This window comes from Corylus avellana, chromosome 8 (genome assembly GCF_965113065.1).
Source record: "Corylus avellana chromosome 8, dhCorAvel1.hap1.2, whole genome shotgun sequence".
Taxonomy (NCBI): Eukaryota; Viridiplantae; Streptophyta; class Magnoliopsida; order Fagales; family Betulaceae; genus Corylus; species Corylus avellana.
The window spans coordinates 5968370-5984018 of record NC_142497.1 but is presented as its reverse complement, the minus strand read 5'-3'; the positions used below and the strand labels follow the sequence as shown (position 1 = coordinate 5984018).

Below are 15649 nucleotides of genomic sequence, written 5' to 3'. Positions count from 1 at the left end.
ACCATTGTTCATAAATAGTCAATAAAATAGGGGTTGTCTGATTTGATCATAAAACTTATAATGGACAAGTGTTTGTAGCAGCATCTTTCCATTCAATAACGGTGGTGAGGATTCCTTCATTTTAACCCTATGTCCTACTAGTCGGTACTTTATATTGAGTTGACTTTCAAATTGTATGACTTTTAGATAACAATTGTCTCTTCATAATTCCAAATACTACTTTGCAAATGGATGATAACTGTCTCGTTATGTCAAAGGCAATTCTTTTGAGTAAGTTATAATTTACTTGACCATTAGGTTATCTTTTCAGAGTTGTAAAACTACTAATTGTATTATGCAGTCCATAAGTACTAAAAACAAAAACAAAAAATCATTTTCATATGGTAATCTTGTCTTTCGGTTTCACTTTTTTTTTGCTTTCCACATGGAAGTGTACTTTCATTTGATCCCCTGAAAGATAATTAGATCCACAATTTAAAATGTGACTATTTGATGATGAATAATGTTATTCAGTAGACTACTATATGAGTGACATGATGACATGACTTTAAAAATTAGCTTTTAATTTTCTATTTTTACAAGTGTTGATCAAATTGTTGATATTTACTGTCATATTATCAAATTGTATGACATTCATATAACAGTATATTAAGAGTATGTTTGGGGTTGTATTTGAGAAATAGAGCGTTTAAATCAAAAAGTGTTTTTGGCAAAAGCTTTATTTTTAATCTTATGCTAAAAGTGCATTTTGACTATTTTTGGGCTTTTTGGACACTTAAAAGTGCTTTCAATTTTTTTTTTACTAAACGTGTACTTTTTTCTTCGAATGTACTTTGTTAGTGTAAAACACTTTTAAGTCTTTCAAGTGCATACCCAAAAAGACCCTAAATAACATTACTCTTTGAATTCATGGTTGAGGCCAATTTCTTCCCCACTATTGGTTCCCTTTGAAACCAAATACGACTTTAGCTAAAGCCGCTTGATTTGGCCAAAAAAGGCACCAACAAAATTTGCCTTAAAGACATTTAGACTAAAGTTTACATTGGTTATTGTTCAAATCAAGGTTCTTTGTTTAAATTAAGAAAAGAAAAAAAAAGAAAAGAAAAGAAAAGAGAATAAACCATCTCAAATTATATATATAGTTAAACTTATTACCCATGTACATTAATATTGAACAATGTCTTTCTCAAAATCTACCACTTCTCTCTCTTTGCTAACCTTTGTTCTGTTCCTGCAAAAGGGTCTGTCGGTCCCCGACCATGATTGTTTAAACTCTATGAATTTCAATTCCACTTATGACGATTATGGAAAAAGCCTCAACGAGCTGATGAATTATCTTTCCTATGAAACTCCTCCCACAGGTTTTTGTCTGGGTTCCAGAGGCCATGGCCTCGACAGAGCATACGGGCTAGCCATCTGCGCCGGCGACGCCAATCCCTCAGATTGCGCCAACTGTTTATCCAACGCCACCAACGAAATTCGCACGCTTTGCCCAGATAGCAAACGTGCAGTCATATGGCACGGGCTTTGCACGTTGAAATACTCCGACGAGGATTTCTTCGGCCGAGTTGACTACCAACTCCGTTACCTTCTTACGGATTCCCAAAATGCGAGCGACCCCGTTTCGTTCGGCCAAAAGACGAACGATTTGATCAGTAAACTCGTCGAGATTGCGTATGTGATCCCAAGGACGTATGTGACGAGCACGGTGAGGCTTGGAGCGTCGGAGACATTGGAGTTGACGGCTCAGTGTAGTAGGGACCTTTCCGGCACCGATTGCAAAAGTTGCCTTACCAATTCTGCTGTGGAGCTTCAGAATTGTTGCGCTGGAAAAAAAGGAGCCACAGTTTACAGTGCGAGTTGTGGCTAGGCCTGGGTATCGGCCAAAACGGTCCAGTTTTGGCTCTTATCGATTATTAATCGATAATTTTTAGTTAAAACCGAACCAATAAGAATTTTAACCGAAATTATCGGTTATAATGGTACATGGTTAAACCGGTTAACTGATTTAACCGTGAGCTTTATATTGATTTATTTTGTTGGGTCAAAAATGAGTTTTTATTTTTATTTTTGAGAGCCCAAATACTTTTTGTTAGGCCAAAATAACTTATTAAAAATGAGTTGTTTTAGAGTCCAAATACTTTTTGTTAGGACCCAAATATTTGTTTTTTGGGCTAAAAATTGAAGCTTTTTTATATTGATCCACCACAACTTTTTTTTTTTTTTTTTTTTTTTTTTTTTTTTTTAAATACATTTTTCCAAAGCAAATGGACTAATTAACATAATGAATGCTAATTAGATTAACAAAACTAGTTAATGAAAAATACTTTCACCAAAGGCAAAGAAATCCCATCCAATGCCATCACTAAAAAAAAGAGTCGAACCTACCCAATCTCAAATTAAGATAAGGTTACATAGGTATATATATAATCCCAAAACTACATCGTTTTGGCATCCCTACTTAACGGTTTATATCGGTTAAACGGTTAACCGATATGAAATTTCTAACCGGACCGAACCGAACCGATAAGCATACTGGTATAAAAAATTTTAATCGATAAGCATCTGTATATCGGTTACGGTTAATATCGGTTCGGTCGAAACCGGAATACGGCCGGTAATCGGTAACCGGTTAATCTGCCCACCCCTAGTTGTGCCGTGGCATATAGCGTTGATATCGTTGCATTTTGAAAAATTTTTCCTCAAAAATTGGGTTGGATGTAATTTATAAAAGAGACATGTGTCTATTTTTTTTAATAACATGTGAGATGCACATAAGCTTTTATTAATAAAATTTATTCCGACTTGGTCTCTTTTATTAAAAAAACATGTGTATCTCACATATTTAAGTGACACATGTCACTTTTATAAACTATGTTAAAGGAAATTTCTTCAACTCAGTTTAGAGAAAAACTTTGTCCGTTGTATAATGGTAATTACATGCATGTTTTGAACCTACTCGTCCAGGAACGGATCCTCTTCAGTTCATATGGAGTGGATAATATCTAATTAATTATATTATAGGAGTATTTTGGTCTTTCTACTTTTTAAGAGACAAAAATAACCCTTCAATATAACTAGTTGGATAAAGTTCAAATAAATTATAGAGGATCCTAATTACTCGTCCATTACTGATTAATAAATAAAATTACCTACTATTTATTGCTCAATTGGATTGTTGATCAAGGAACACTAACTAATATATATATGGGAAAAATATAATTTAGCCCTCCAAACTACCAGCAATTTTTCATTTTAGTCCCATAATGTTCAAAAAGTGATAAAGTAACCCCCAAACTACCAAAAAATTTGCAATTTGGCCACTCTGTTAGTCAATACCACCAAATAGGATGAAAAATGCAAAACGATGTCGTTTTTTGAGGTTAAGTTACTAAAATGTCATTAAAAAAAAAAATCAATTTAAAAAATGCTCACAAAAAACGACGTCGTTTTGAAAAAAAAAAAGGTGGTTTAGGGGTGGCCGGCAAGCCACCCCTAAACGTTACCACCATTTTTTTTTTCCTCAAAACAATGTCGTTTTGGGGGGCATTTTCACAATCCTTAATCCTTAATAGTTCCGCATGATACTTAGACATCCTCTCAATATCATATTAACGTTGATGTTTCTTGGAATGCTTCATAGTTCATACAAAGGCCCAAGAGAGAGAGAATGACGGTTAGGGTTAAAATTGTTAAAAAATTAAGTTAGGTTTTGAGAGAAAGAAACAAAGGACAAAGGTGGCTTGCAGACTTTAAATAAGCAAAGATTTAACATACGACATTGAAACTTCTGTATGGCCTATGCCCTAATAGAAGCAAAAACCCAAATACTAACAAAAATAAAATAAAAAATAAAAAAAAGATGGAGAAGAGAGAATAATGGAAAGGGAAAGCTTTAGGATAAATAAACTACATACTAAAGATAATAATTAAGCTGGAGAAGATAAGATAACAGAAAGGGAAAGTTTTCAGAGAAATAAATTAGTAGTCGAGTAGTTAATTACTCAGTATTTATAGACTTTGAGTAATAACTTGTAAGACTTAGATAACAATTGTCTCTTCATAATTCCAAACACTACTTGCAATTGATGATAACTATCTCGTTATGTTAAAGGTAATCTTTTGAATAATTTTAATTTACTTGACTATAAGGTTGTCTTTTCAGAGTTGTAAACTGTTAATTGTATTACATAGTTCTTACATATTATACGACCCGAATACCGGCGGGTCTTGAAAAAACTTGCCAATGTGTCTAAGGCACTCATTTCAAATCCCATGGTTTGGATACTGTAGGGCTTGGATACTGACCATCCCTCCATTGAAAAGCCCAGCTAATCATCTCTAGCAGTACAAAGGATTGCACGCCATTGAGGGCCTGACAACCTAACCGTTTGACTGTCCATAGGCTCAACCAGATACCAAGATCCGAGTGCACATTCACCATATGATGCCATCAAGCAAGCGATTCCCCCTTCGCTAGTTTAGCTAACCGACGCCCACGCCATGTTGCCCCTCCTAACTTATCGAGGGAGAGAATCTCCACGTCAGGTAACAAACTCTTGTCGAGAGTCCCTCAAACCCTAGGAGGGTGTCTGCCTATATAAAGAGCTAGCCCAATGGACCTCATAGGTATGCCTAATTAACACTATAATTATTCTACCAAATTTTCCTCTTACCTCACTACACTAACTTAAGCATTGGAGTGGTCTCGTCAAATCTACTCTCGGTGAACCCTCTAACCTCCTTCTTTTGCATATCCTCTTCCTGGTGAGCCGCGTGTAATCACTATATGAACACATACCCAAAAAAAAAAAAAAAAAAGTACATTTTATAGTAATCTTGTCTTTGAGTTTCACTTCTCTTTTAAAAGAGAACAAATTTGTTCCCCTCATGGAAGTGTTGTTTCATTTGATGATATCTTGTTACTAATTCATGGTTGAGACCAAGTTCTTCACCACTGGCACTATTGGTTCCTTTTGAAAACCAAATGTGACTTTAGCTAAAGTCGCTTGTAAATAATAAATTAAACAGTAAATTAATCTAAACATAATAAATAATAAAACAGTAAATTATCAAGATAAAAAGAACCAAGGTTGTGGAATCCACCTCATTAATTCATAACAACATATATTCTTGATCATTGATTTTACTCAAAGTCTACATGATAATCTAGAAGTCAATCTTTTTACCATGGAAAATATCATCATTAAAATCCTTAAAAAAAATCTAAAGCGTGCTCTTCTTCGCTTTAACAATTTAAAACTAAGTCATTAATTGTATCCGTCAAAAACAAATTATAAGAGATATCCAATTTTAAAATCAACAATATAAACCAAACATTTAGTTAATTAAGAGGATTATAAATCATGAGAAAAACATGATTGAACTCGATCATATCCGAATTCCATCTTTATCAATTGATGTGAAGCAAGAACAATTTAATCATTAAATAAAACATTGCTCTAGGCAAAATAAATGGTGAAACGTATTAACGAGGCTTCATCTGCAACCTTAGTTGAGAATTTTAACCTCTTATAGTTTTAAAATAAATAACAACATATAAATAATAAAAAAAAATAGGAAAAGAGAAACTTATTAGATATTACATGCGAGTTGTGTCATGGTGTACCGAGCCTTTTAATTTGGAGAAATACTATAATTTTCAAAAAAATTGCTCCCTAAATGATGTGTCGCAATCTTATGTAATATATTATATTAAAAAATACGTTACCATCTCATAGGTTTGTGACAGATCATTTGAGAAGCAAATTTTAGATAAATGTTTTGGAAAGTGTAGCATTCCTCTTTAATCTGCAAGGTTAAAAAGTTGTGTTGGTTGCCTCTTTTAAGAATTAATAAAATAGTTGAGATATTAAAAAAAAAAATACTTAAAATAAATTATATAAATTGCTAAGGCATATCTTTTTGCAGGTTACATGCAAAACAAGAGAGAGAGCCACCGGAGTGGTGTTGGCCAGTGGCTGGCAAGGAGTCTCTAATGGTTACATCAAAAGGATCTAAGTGATGGCTAAATAATAGTAATCATGATAGTTCTAAATGTCATACCTCCTTTATATTTTTTTCTTTTAAAACACGAATAATTTTTTTTTTGAATGAATTATATGGATGGCTAGCACTCATAACAAAATTTCGGGAGTGGTCGCATCACCCTTAGAACTTCTCATGGTGGACCCCTAAGGTGCTTCAGGGGTAGTGCGACCCACGATGACACTTGGGGAGCGGACAAGAGTCAAAGACCATCCTTGACAACGCTTGGGTGTGGCTGCGACCACCCTTTATGAAGCTCTAACGATGGTCTTAGCCACCTCCAGTGGCACTGGGGTGGTTGCACTACTCCATAGATTCTGTTATGGACAAGCAACCCACAAAATTCATTTGGTTTATATATATATAAGCAAATTTTTTATTTTTATTTTTTAAGTATATGTCTACACAAGATGAAGGAAAGAAAGAAGAGGATTTGAATAAGTGATCTTCACTTCATCTTCATGATATGTGATTTTTAGCCGATAGTACCCCTTGGACTCTTGAATGGGATTTTAAAGAAAGGGTAAAGGGTTTTATATTGGAGGTCTAAGAAAACAAAAAAAAGAAGGGCTAATTTGGACCATAAACAAGTATCTCAGTGTGAGAGCTTCAATGGTTTGTAGTAATAACATGTTGTGAATCCAATTCAGCCAGGTATTTAACCTTTATCAGCTTTTATTTCATTTCATATTTTCATCTATCAATTATTCATTTTAGGGGAGCCCCTACTATGCGGTCCGTCTGCAAACCTTGCCTTTTACAGCAACCAATAGCTGAGAGACACGTATGCTTATTACACAGACACACAATAAAACTGAAACACCAAATAAATTGGTCTCCCCTTTAAGAAATCCAAAATACTCCGAAGTCCTCCTCTCTGAAACAACAGTAATTGCTCTTGCGATTATCTCTTTAAGAATCCAACTCGTTCGTGGGTTTCGATTGTACGTTTTTGTTGTTTGTGAGTTTTGGGTTATTCTTTGCATAGAATGGGTTCCAATATTTTTTTTTCTTTTTTTTTTTTTCTATTTGGTTCCGATTTCGTAGATTTTTTCATTTTCTTCGATTTAGCGAAATTTCTTGATTTTTGAGTTGTTAGTTTTGATTGCAATGATGGATTGGGTGTCTTGATTTTTGAGTTGTAAATCTGGGTTTGATTTAGGTGGCTGATTTTTGTTTGTTAACAAGAAGCCTTCTTTTCTGGGTTTCAGTTATGGGTTTGTGAGGATGAGAACGAATTTTAGGTGTGTGACTTAAGTGATGTTTTGTAAGTGTTGGCCGATTGGAGGTTGTATACTACACAAAAAATTAGATAGTTTTGCTTGGCTTTTTCCTCGTGCATTCTATATGTTTGATGACATTTCCATGAGAATGAGTGGTTTGTTGATTTTTTTTTTTTTTTTTTTTTTTTTATCTTTTCATTCAAAATAATATGCATGATACGAGAATGTTGTCACAAAAGTTGAATGCAGCATGCTTGAATCGTTATAACATGCTCAATTTTAGATGCATACCGTGTGTTTGATGAGTTGCCTAAATGAAGTTTTAAAATTGATAATGCCTTATTATCTTAAACTATGGTTATGTTTTTGTTTTCGAGATTGAAGATGACCTTCCTGCTCAAATTGAAGTTGAACACTTGAACCTACTCAAATTGAAGATGACCTTCATGAACTGTGAACCAAAGTGAGAACTTAGTCGAAGATCAATGGAGCATCTACATTCACAACATATTGAGTTGCTGTTTTGGAAGTGCCTTGTGCTGTATTTTTTTACTTTTTGTTCATGTAATTTTTCTGATGTAATGTTTTTTTGCACTTTTTTATGCTATTGTATCCGGTTGTGGGGAGATACATACTAGCTGGTAATGCTATTGTATCCAATTATGGAGATACTACTTTTTATGCTATTGTATCCAGTTTTGATAAGTATATGGAGAAGGATTATTTCCATGGAGAAGGAAATATTTCCATTTCATTTTAAATGAAGAGGTAGTTTCTTATTCAAGTAAAACAAAACAAGCAATTTGACAATAAGATTTGATTTCTATATTCATAAACAATTTTCATTTTTGTCAATAACCACCTAATATGGCAATTGCCAAGTTACATGAAAAAAGAGAAGCAACATGAAAAATTTATAAACAAAATACTTGGCTCAACTTGAGCCAACTGATATTTACACAATAATTTTACATTGGAAGTGTCTTAAACATCTCTTCATAGGTTACATTAGGATAATCTAAACCATAAACACATATTCACTTCTTCCTTTCCTTAGTAAAAAATCCAGTCCAGCCAATGCAACAAATGCAGCAAGTGCTTGCCAAAAGTATTTCCTACACAATACCTGCCAAAAGCAAGGGAAACAAGGAGAATTTTGTTAATAACAAGGAAAACAGCTTAACAAAATTGAAGAAGAATTTTGTTAAACCATAAAATCAAATGACAAGAAGAAAGAAAGGGCCAACATTCTTTGAAAAACATAGCTCAAAAACTACATGAGGAAAAAGAGCTTTTTCATGGAAATTTATCAAACATATAGAATGCATGAGGAAAAAGCCAAGCAAAAACCACAACAAAAATCAAAACCCACACTCAAAACCGAGTACCAAAACAAATCCGATTTTTTTTTTTTTTTTCTCATCCCAAATCACAACCCAGCAACAACATATCCACAAAATAGTCTCCACTCTTCGGCCATTAATCCAAAAAACAGCCAACAAATTTTTTTCTCCATCTATGGTCTATCAATATCAAATAAAAGCAAGTCCCAGCAATAATCATTCAACAAAAATCGAAAATCAGTTACCAGAGGGAATTAAAATCGAGAAACGAAAAGAATAAAGAAAAAAAGCTTACCTCTTTTGGTGGCCCGGCTCGTCGGTCGGAAAGGAGGCGCTCGTGGGTTGTGGGTTGAAGGGAGGAGAGGGAGGGAAACGACGGCGGGAGAGGGGGAAGCTCGTGGGTTGTCTGGGTTGCCTCGACGACGGTAGAAGGGGGACGAGCTCATCTTGGCCGAAGGGATTTTCTGGTTGCTGGTTCTTCTTTGCCTTCACCGGAGAGAGAGTGAGCGAGGGAAGGAGAGCAGGATAGCACGACTCTAAGATAAAACATGAGTCTTTGGATTTAAGATCCTGTGTTTCTGTTCCTATCTTGTTAAGTGCATCTAGCTGAGGTGTAACAATTTTATTGGTTGCTGCAAAATTACACTTTTGCAGACCGACCGCATAAGAGGTTTACTCTTCATTTTAGACTCTTTTTGGTTGCTGGGAATTCTTAGGAAAGTAGATTTGAAGGCTTGGAGAATGTTTGGTTTGCGATGAGATTTTTTGAATTTTTCTTGTTGAAACCCTAACCCTAAACCCTACAACAGACATGTCTTCGGAGACCGAAGTCCCATCGGATCCTCGGAACCGGCGCTTTTCCTGCACCACCTGCTTCGATGCCCTCTGGTTTTGCTACTGTACGCTCTTTCCATTTGCATCTTCGTTTTCAATTTCTCATTCCTATTCTGCATCACAATCCAATTTGTAGTAACTCAATTAGTCATTGTTGCCATCGAAGTCCATTATCTTGTTCATATTCCAATCAAAAATTAAATTCCATGAATCGGCGATTTCGATACCACTATGATTTGTGCTTTTTTGGAATTTTTTGTTGTTATTTTATTTTGGTTATGAGGATGCGCTTTTATAAGCCTTGAAACCATGAGTATTGATTAGAAAAGCTTCTAAGTTTGAAGTCTCTGTTGTGTGAATTGCTCTTTCATTTGTTTACTTTAGGAGTCTCAATTCCGGGAGAAAGAGAATTGCTGCACCATGAGCGATATTATGAATTATCCATTAATTCTTATTTGAATTTGAATTTGAGTTTTCTTGAAACTTTCTAAAACGAATGATTCTTCTAGCATTTGTGTTTTGGTTGTTATTCAGAGAAAAAACCTTTTGGTTTTCTCTCGTGTACTTGAGGTGTTCGTTTTCTTTTTGTACAACTTCTCTGCGTCCTTGCATAATAAAGGTTGTTGTATGCATAACATTTTGCTCTACTCACCATATTCTTAAATCAGTTTTGCTGGTGGCATTGTTCGTGTTTATTGTTCATACTTTAACTTATTCACTGTTGTTTCCCCAGCTTTGTGATGGGTTTGCTTATGGATAGCGTTCTGTTTGGGTTATGGCCCTATCTTTTCTATTTTCATGAAACCTTACCCTACTAAGATAATTGACCATCTAACATTACTTATCTTTAGTTTCTTTGTGATTTTCTCCATGATACATCTTCAGCATTCTTGTTTCCTCAATCACTGCTTTTCATTTTATGAAATCACCACTTATCCTAAAATTTTAAGCTCATAGAAAATGGTAAATTTAAGAATTTAATTTAATAATTTAACACATTTTAACAAATTCCACTCAATTTAAATTTTCCTGGACTCCTAATTCCCTTCTTAATTAAGAGTTAGTGCCACTAACCTATATTGAGGGGTTTGGCTCTTTTCTTGGGTAAGGTTCTAATTCTTGCATGATCTACATTCTACTTGAATCCAACTTGTTTATTGTTATTTTCTTTTGTGAAGCATGAGTTAGCTGTTTCAGAAACATATATGTTGTCCCCAATCTTTGTGACCCTCTCTCCAACCTTGTTTCAGTTATTCCCAGCTATTTTGTATCCTTTACTGCCATTTTATTAGGCCATCACACAACGCATAGACAAAAAAAATTTCAAATCCTTTATTTTCCTTTTCTCCCTACTGGTTTCTTTGTTTGCTTATAGCAATGTATTGTCCATGTGATGGGCATTTATGTAATGGCAGCACCAGTTCATCAGATGCAGCAGTACTATAGGGTTGGTGTTCTTGATAACTGTTCTGAGAAGTGGAGTTCCCTTTTGGATTGTTTGAGTCTAAAGACAAAACGTTCTGCTGAGGTTCAGGTTTGTCTTTTGTGGATTTCTTTTTTATTTTTTATGTGCATCACTTTTACTTGTTAAGGCAACATACGACTTCAATATCAGGGTGCTAAACCAAATGGTTCATGATTTAATCTTCACCATTATGTTATTGGTTGCATGTGTTTGGATACAGAATGTTTTCTGCTAGATGTATTCTTTTTTCATCTTACGTATTTGATTGATTTTTAGTTAGTCTTTATACATTTCCTTTCTTGTTCTATGTGTGATCACTAGAGTGCCCTGCAGAAACTGTATCAGGGGTGCAAAATGTATTGACATGAAGGAGACTGGCAACCCTGCCCCTCTGCCCCTCGTAAATTACACACTTTTTTCCCAGCATTAGTCTTCGATGTTTAAGTGTCATTCTGGAGTGGTGACAAATTTTAAATTTTGTAGTATGCGTGGATGGGAATAATTGGGAGGTTGTAATATAGTTGTACGATTTGCAGAAAGATTAGCAGTAGTAGAAGGGAAAAACTTAGATTCCCTGCCACAATATTGACAGAACTTGATATGAATTATGAGAAAAATTGGTTATGGTATTGGGCTAAGAAGCAGTCCATGCATGGAGATGGAAAAAATGTGATGGTATTCTAGCATACGAATAAATTTTATATGTTCTACAGATCCTTCAGAAAAAAGAAAGTTAATAAACATTGCTTCTCCTATGTGGAAGGTCAAACAATTCCATACTCCTCTCACATTGACTGAAATCTTATAAGTTTCAGTTATCAATTTCCAAGTTTGTATGGGAGGCTGGGAGGGCCTACACATTTATTTTGGATAGAGCTTTTTTGTTGATGTTTTTGAATTGGCGGGTAGGTGAATAGAAGTACCATGCATCACACCCATTCTTCAATAGGAAAAGTTTGAGAAAAATTTGAAGAATCATACATGTTTCCTGGTGCAGCTGTGAGGGAGAAGGTTTGTGCCAATTGATGTATGCTTTTAGGTCGTAGTTTGGAGAGGGAGAGAACTTAGTTTTCAAGCTAACGTGGGGTGTATTTTGGGGGCCGTAAAACTGGCAGCGGAAAGAGCGAATTTTAGCTAGGGTTGCTAAAATAACGAAAAGTTCATTTTGGCGAACATCACAAAATTACCCTAGGGTGGGTCTAGTGTGTTACATTAATTCTCGCCATTTTACGACTAGAAAAGTCCGTTCTTGAATGTGAATATGGAAAGATCCATCAATTTAATATTGGCCGTATATGTTCATATTGAATTCACACCAGGAACTAGTGCTTCATAGGGCAGTTTATTTCATAAACTTAGCTGCAGTTGTTTGGTGGGTTATCCTTAATTTTGCTTTCCTCTTCTATTTGTCACTTGAGGTGGTGATTATGAATTTAGTTTGGCCTATAAATATCCTTGTATTCATAGGATAACATGCTAAACACTCTGGATGCAGGAAATTCTAGAAATTCGTGAGAAAGCCAAGCCTCACATCTGGACTTTACGGACCCCAGAACAAGCATCATCTCACTGGAAAGAATTATTTGGACATTTAGATGATGAAATGGACTGACAGATGCAATTTCAACCATACACTGATCATCTGGTGATTCGGGAACAAAAGTATTTAGACAACGAATGTGGAGTAAACTCAATTGATTGAATGTGCCAAAGAAAGGGAGAGACTGATTCATTTTTGTAGTTCTTTTTTCACTTGTTTCTTCAGAAATGACTTTTGAATTAACAAACAGAAAAGATGAATGGAATAAATAATTTCACGCTTGATGTGCTGTTAGTTTTATTCTCCATGTTCTTACCATTTGTCTTTGTTTTCTTCCCTTTTCAAATCATGTTAAAGAAATATTCACTTTTCTCAAGAAAAATAGAAGTTTTCTCCTTTGTTTTTTGTAGTACTGATAATAATACTTGTTTGTATGAACTTGAGAGCATCAGAGTTTGGGTTTTCTTTTTGACAAGACCAAATAGGACTATAGGAGGTTCCTGGACGACGAGCGGTAAGGCTGGGAACTCACTGGTAGCGAGAGAGAGAGAGAGAGAGAGAGAGAGAGCAATTCTTTTAAGAGAGGGTTAGCGCCAGCAGGGGAGGGAAAAAAAATAAGGGGCATTATGGCGCGTAAACGACGAATTTTTAAATGACGTGATTTTTTTTAAAAAAGTCGTTTCAGTATATATATATATATATATATTAAATGCCGTTTTTTTTTAGTGAACCCATGTCAATAGCAATTAGGTTCCGGCTGTTAATCGCTGCGAGCGAGAGGTGAAAAGACAGGTGGTTATTAACCGCCATTAACCGTTAACTGCACAAATCGCATTAACCGCTTTTGAAGGCGGTTAGAAAAAATCGCTAATCGCCTAAGCGGTTACGGTTATCAGTTTTAGGTATTTTCAAAACCGTTAATGGGTTAACGGTTAGCTGTTATATATATGAAACGACGCGTTTTGGTTTTTTTCTTTTAATTTTTTAATTTTTTTAAAAAGTAGTAATTATGGTAGTTAGCGATTTTAGCTAATAACCGCTAACTATAATCGCATTTTCACCCCTACTGCGAGTGCCAACAACAACTTCAACTCCGCGGATGAAAAAAATAGCTAAATCGCATTTCTTTTTTCTTACCCAAAACAAATGAAGCAATTATCGAGTATAAAGAACCTTAGCTTTGCCAAGGCCAGCCAACATGTTGTAAACACTGGAGTTGCTTACGGAGATTCTTGCGATTTTGGGAAGATGACAAAAAACCACAAGCTACCATTATATAATCCGGGACAATTATAACCACTAACTGCTTATAACCGTTAACCGCATAACCATATAACCTCTTTGGTAAGCAGTAATAAAAAATTGCTAACCACCTAGGACATGGCGGTTAGCTGTTTTAGGGGAAGGAAAATGTGGTTAATAACTGCTAACTGCCTACCTTTATATATAATAATATAAATATATATTTTATATTTTATATTAAAAATATAACAGTAAAACGATGTTGTTTTAAATACGAGTTAAAGATTGTGTTTCATTATATTCATTGTTTTTGAGAACACATTAACCTAAAACAATTTAAATAAGCCAAAAAAATATGCACAATGAAGACCCAAAACACCTAAAAAAGCCCAAAGCCCATAATAAAAAAAAGGGGTTATAAAACTACTGGTTATAAAATAGCTACTAACCGCCTAATCGAAGCTTATTAAAGTCTAATAACCGCCTTAGGCGGTTGCGGTTATCGGTTTTAACCAATAATCCGCTAACCACAACCACTTGTACACTCCTAAAACTAGGGTTCAAGCAATTTAGGGATAAATTTGATAGATTGGTTTGAATCGATTTTGGGTTTTTATTTATTTTTTATTTGGAGTTAATAATTTTTAATTATTTTATGCACTCCACTTGACACAAAAAAACATAGGTACTACCTGTGATATACAATCACATCATAAGATATACTGATTTGGTTAAAATATGTGGCATGCATGAGAGTCATATGCCATTATTTTAAGTGAGGTGACATAAATTTCCGTCAAAAAATGAACGAAAGTGTCAAATGAGTATTTAGCGAAATGAGTATTTCGCTTAATGACGTGTATGATTTGTGACACTTTTAGAAATTGAGGCAGTGGTTTGATTATGGCAAAACTACCATTCAACCCTTAATAATATAAAAGAAGTATAATAATTTTATTTTGTCTTTTTTCCCTCAAATCCCAAGTCAATTTTTCAGAAATTGTTGCTTAGAAAAAAGAAAAATAAATAAATAAAAAATTGTCAAAAGGGCATTCTTGGGAGACGAGAAAACAACAGTCCCTGTATAAATACGTGCTGAGCGACGTGTACGTAGTTTTCTCACCATTGCGCTACTTTCCAAGAATCCGAATTCAATCGAACAAATTTCATTTTCTCTTCTGGCGCCTTTTGCACTGTACGTACTTATTCAAACTCTTTCTTCGTCTTTGTCAGAGCCAAACACACTCTCTCTCTTTAACTTGGTTCTCATTTCCTTTGAGAATTCTCTTGGTTTTCTCTTGATCCATGGAGGTGGTGCCCGATGTTGATGGGCCGGGCGTGGGCGCAGAGAGAGCTGGGCCAGTCGTGGCGGTGGGCTCAGTAGAAGGGTCGTCCGGCCCAACAGGCTTAGGAGGTGTACTGCAGAGGAGGGGGAGGGGGAGGGGACGGCCTAGGAAGTACACGGTCGATGGGGACAGAGTGGGCCTTCCGTCTGCAATGTCTGAGAGCATGTTCTCGGCTTCTTTGGGTGAGCTTCTTGCGCTTCGTGATATCTAATTTTGCGTTATAATTCAATATTTTGTTGTATGGTATATATCCGTTTTGAGTCTCTTTTTCAGAGTTTCTTGTGTTTCTGCTATTTGGGTTATTTTCAGTTTTTATTGTTATTGTTGTTATGTTGTCATTGTCTTTGGTGAAACAATAATCATGTATGGTGGTGGGTATGGAAGTTTTGATGTTATGGACTTAGTGAATTTATCTGGGTTGATAAAGCTAGGCTCTTCGAGGGCCTTGTAAGAATTCCCGCAAAGTTTACGTGCGCGGTGACGGTCTCAACAAACTTTTAGATTATTTTATTTTTACTTTTTAACAAGAATGATTTAAGGGCGGGTTGGGACAACCATGTTAAATTTGTAGTATAGTTATACGATAAAAATGTGATTTATAATAACAT

The 15649-nt window shown here is 35.1% G+C and overlaps 1 protein-coding gene, 1 long non-coding RNA gene and 1 pseudogene across 4 annotated transcripts; 2 read left to right on the top strand and 1 right to left on the bottom strand.

The window, feature by feature from the left end:
* The first annotated feature begins 1177 nt into the window (after positions 1-1177).
* LOC132162805 (antimicrobial ginkbilobin-2-like protein pseudogene) lies at positions 1178-1870 on the top strand (annotated as a pseudogene).
* Positions 1871-6583: 4713 nt separating this feature from the next.
* LOC132164789 (uncharacterized) lies at positions 6584-12735 on the top strand. Of its 3 annotated transcripts, none has more exons than XM_059575347.2 (4): positions 6584-6702; positions 9424-9513; positions 10864-10982; positions 12409-12735. In XM_059575347.2, exons 2-4 carry the CDS (start codon positions 9426-9428, stop codon positions 12523-12525), a joined length of 324 nt encoding a protein of 107 aa, XP_059431330.1. In that variant the 5' UTR covers positions 6584-6702; positions 9424-9425; the 3' UTR covers positions 12526-12735. The 3 variants fall into 3 exon arrangements, with proteins under 3 accessions (XP_059431330.1, XP_059431329.1, XP_059431331.1); XM_059575346.2 differs by having other exon boundaries at positions 6585-6702; positions 9331-9513; XM_059575348.2 differs by lacking the exon at positions 6584-6702 and having other exon boundaries at positions 9305-9513; positions 10870-10982.
* Positions 8174-9197, bottom strand: LOC148584017 (uncharacterized). The gene is made up of 2 exons (XR_015913012.1): positions 8910-9197; positions 8174-8397 (listed from the first exon to the last, which is right to left on the bottom strand). It is a non-coding gene; the product is annotated as an uncharacterized LOC148584017 (long non-coding RNA).
* Positions 12736-15649: the final 2914 nt, after the last annotated feature.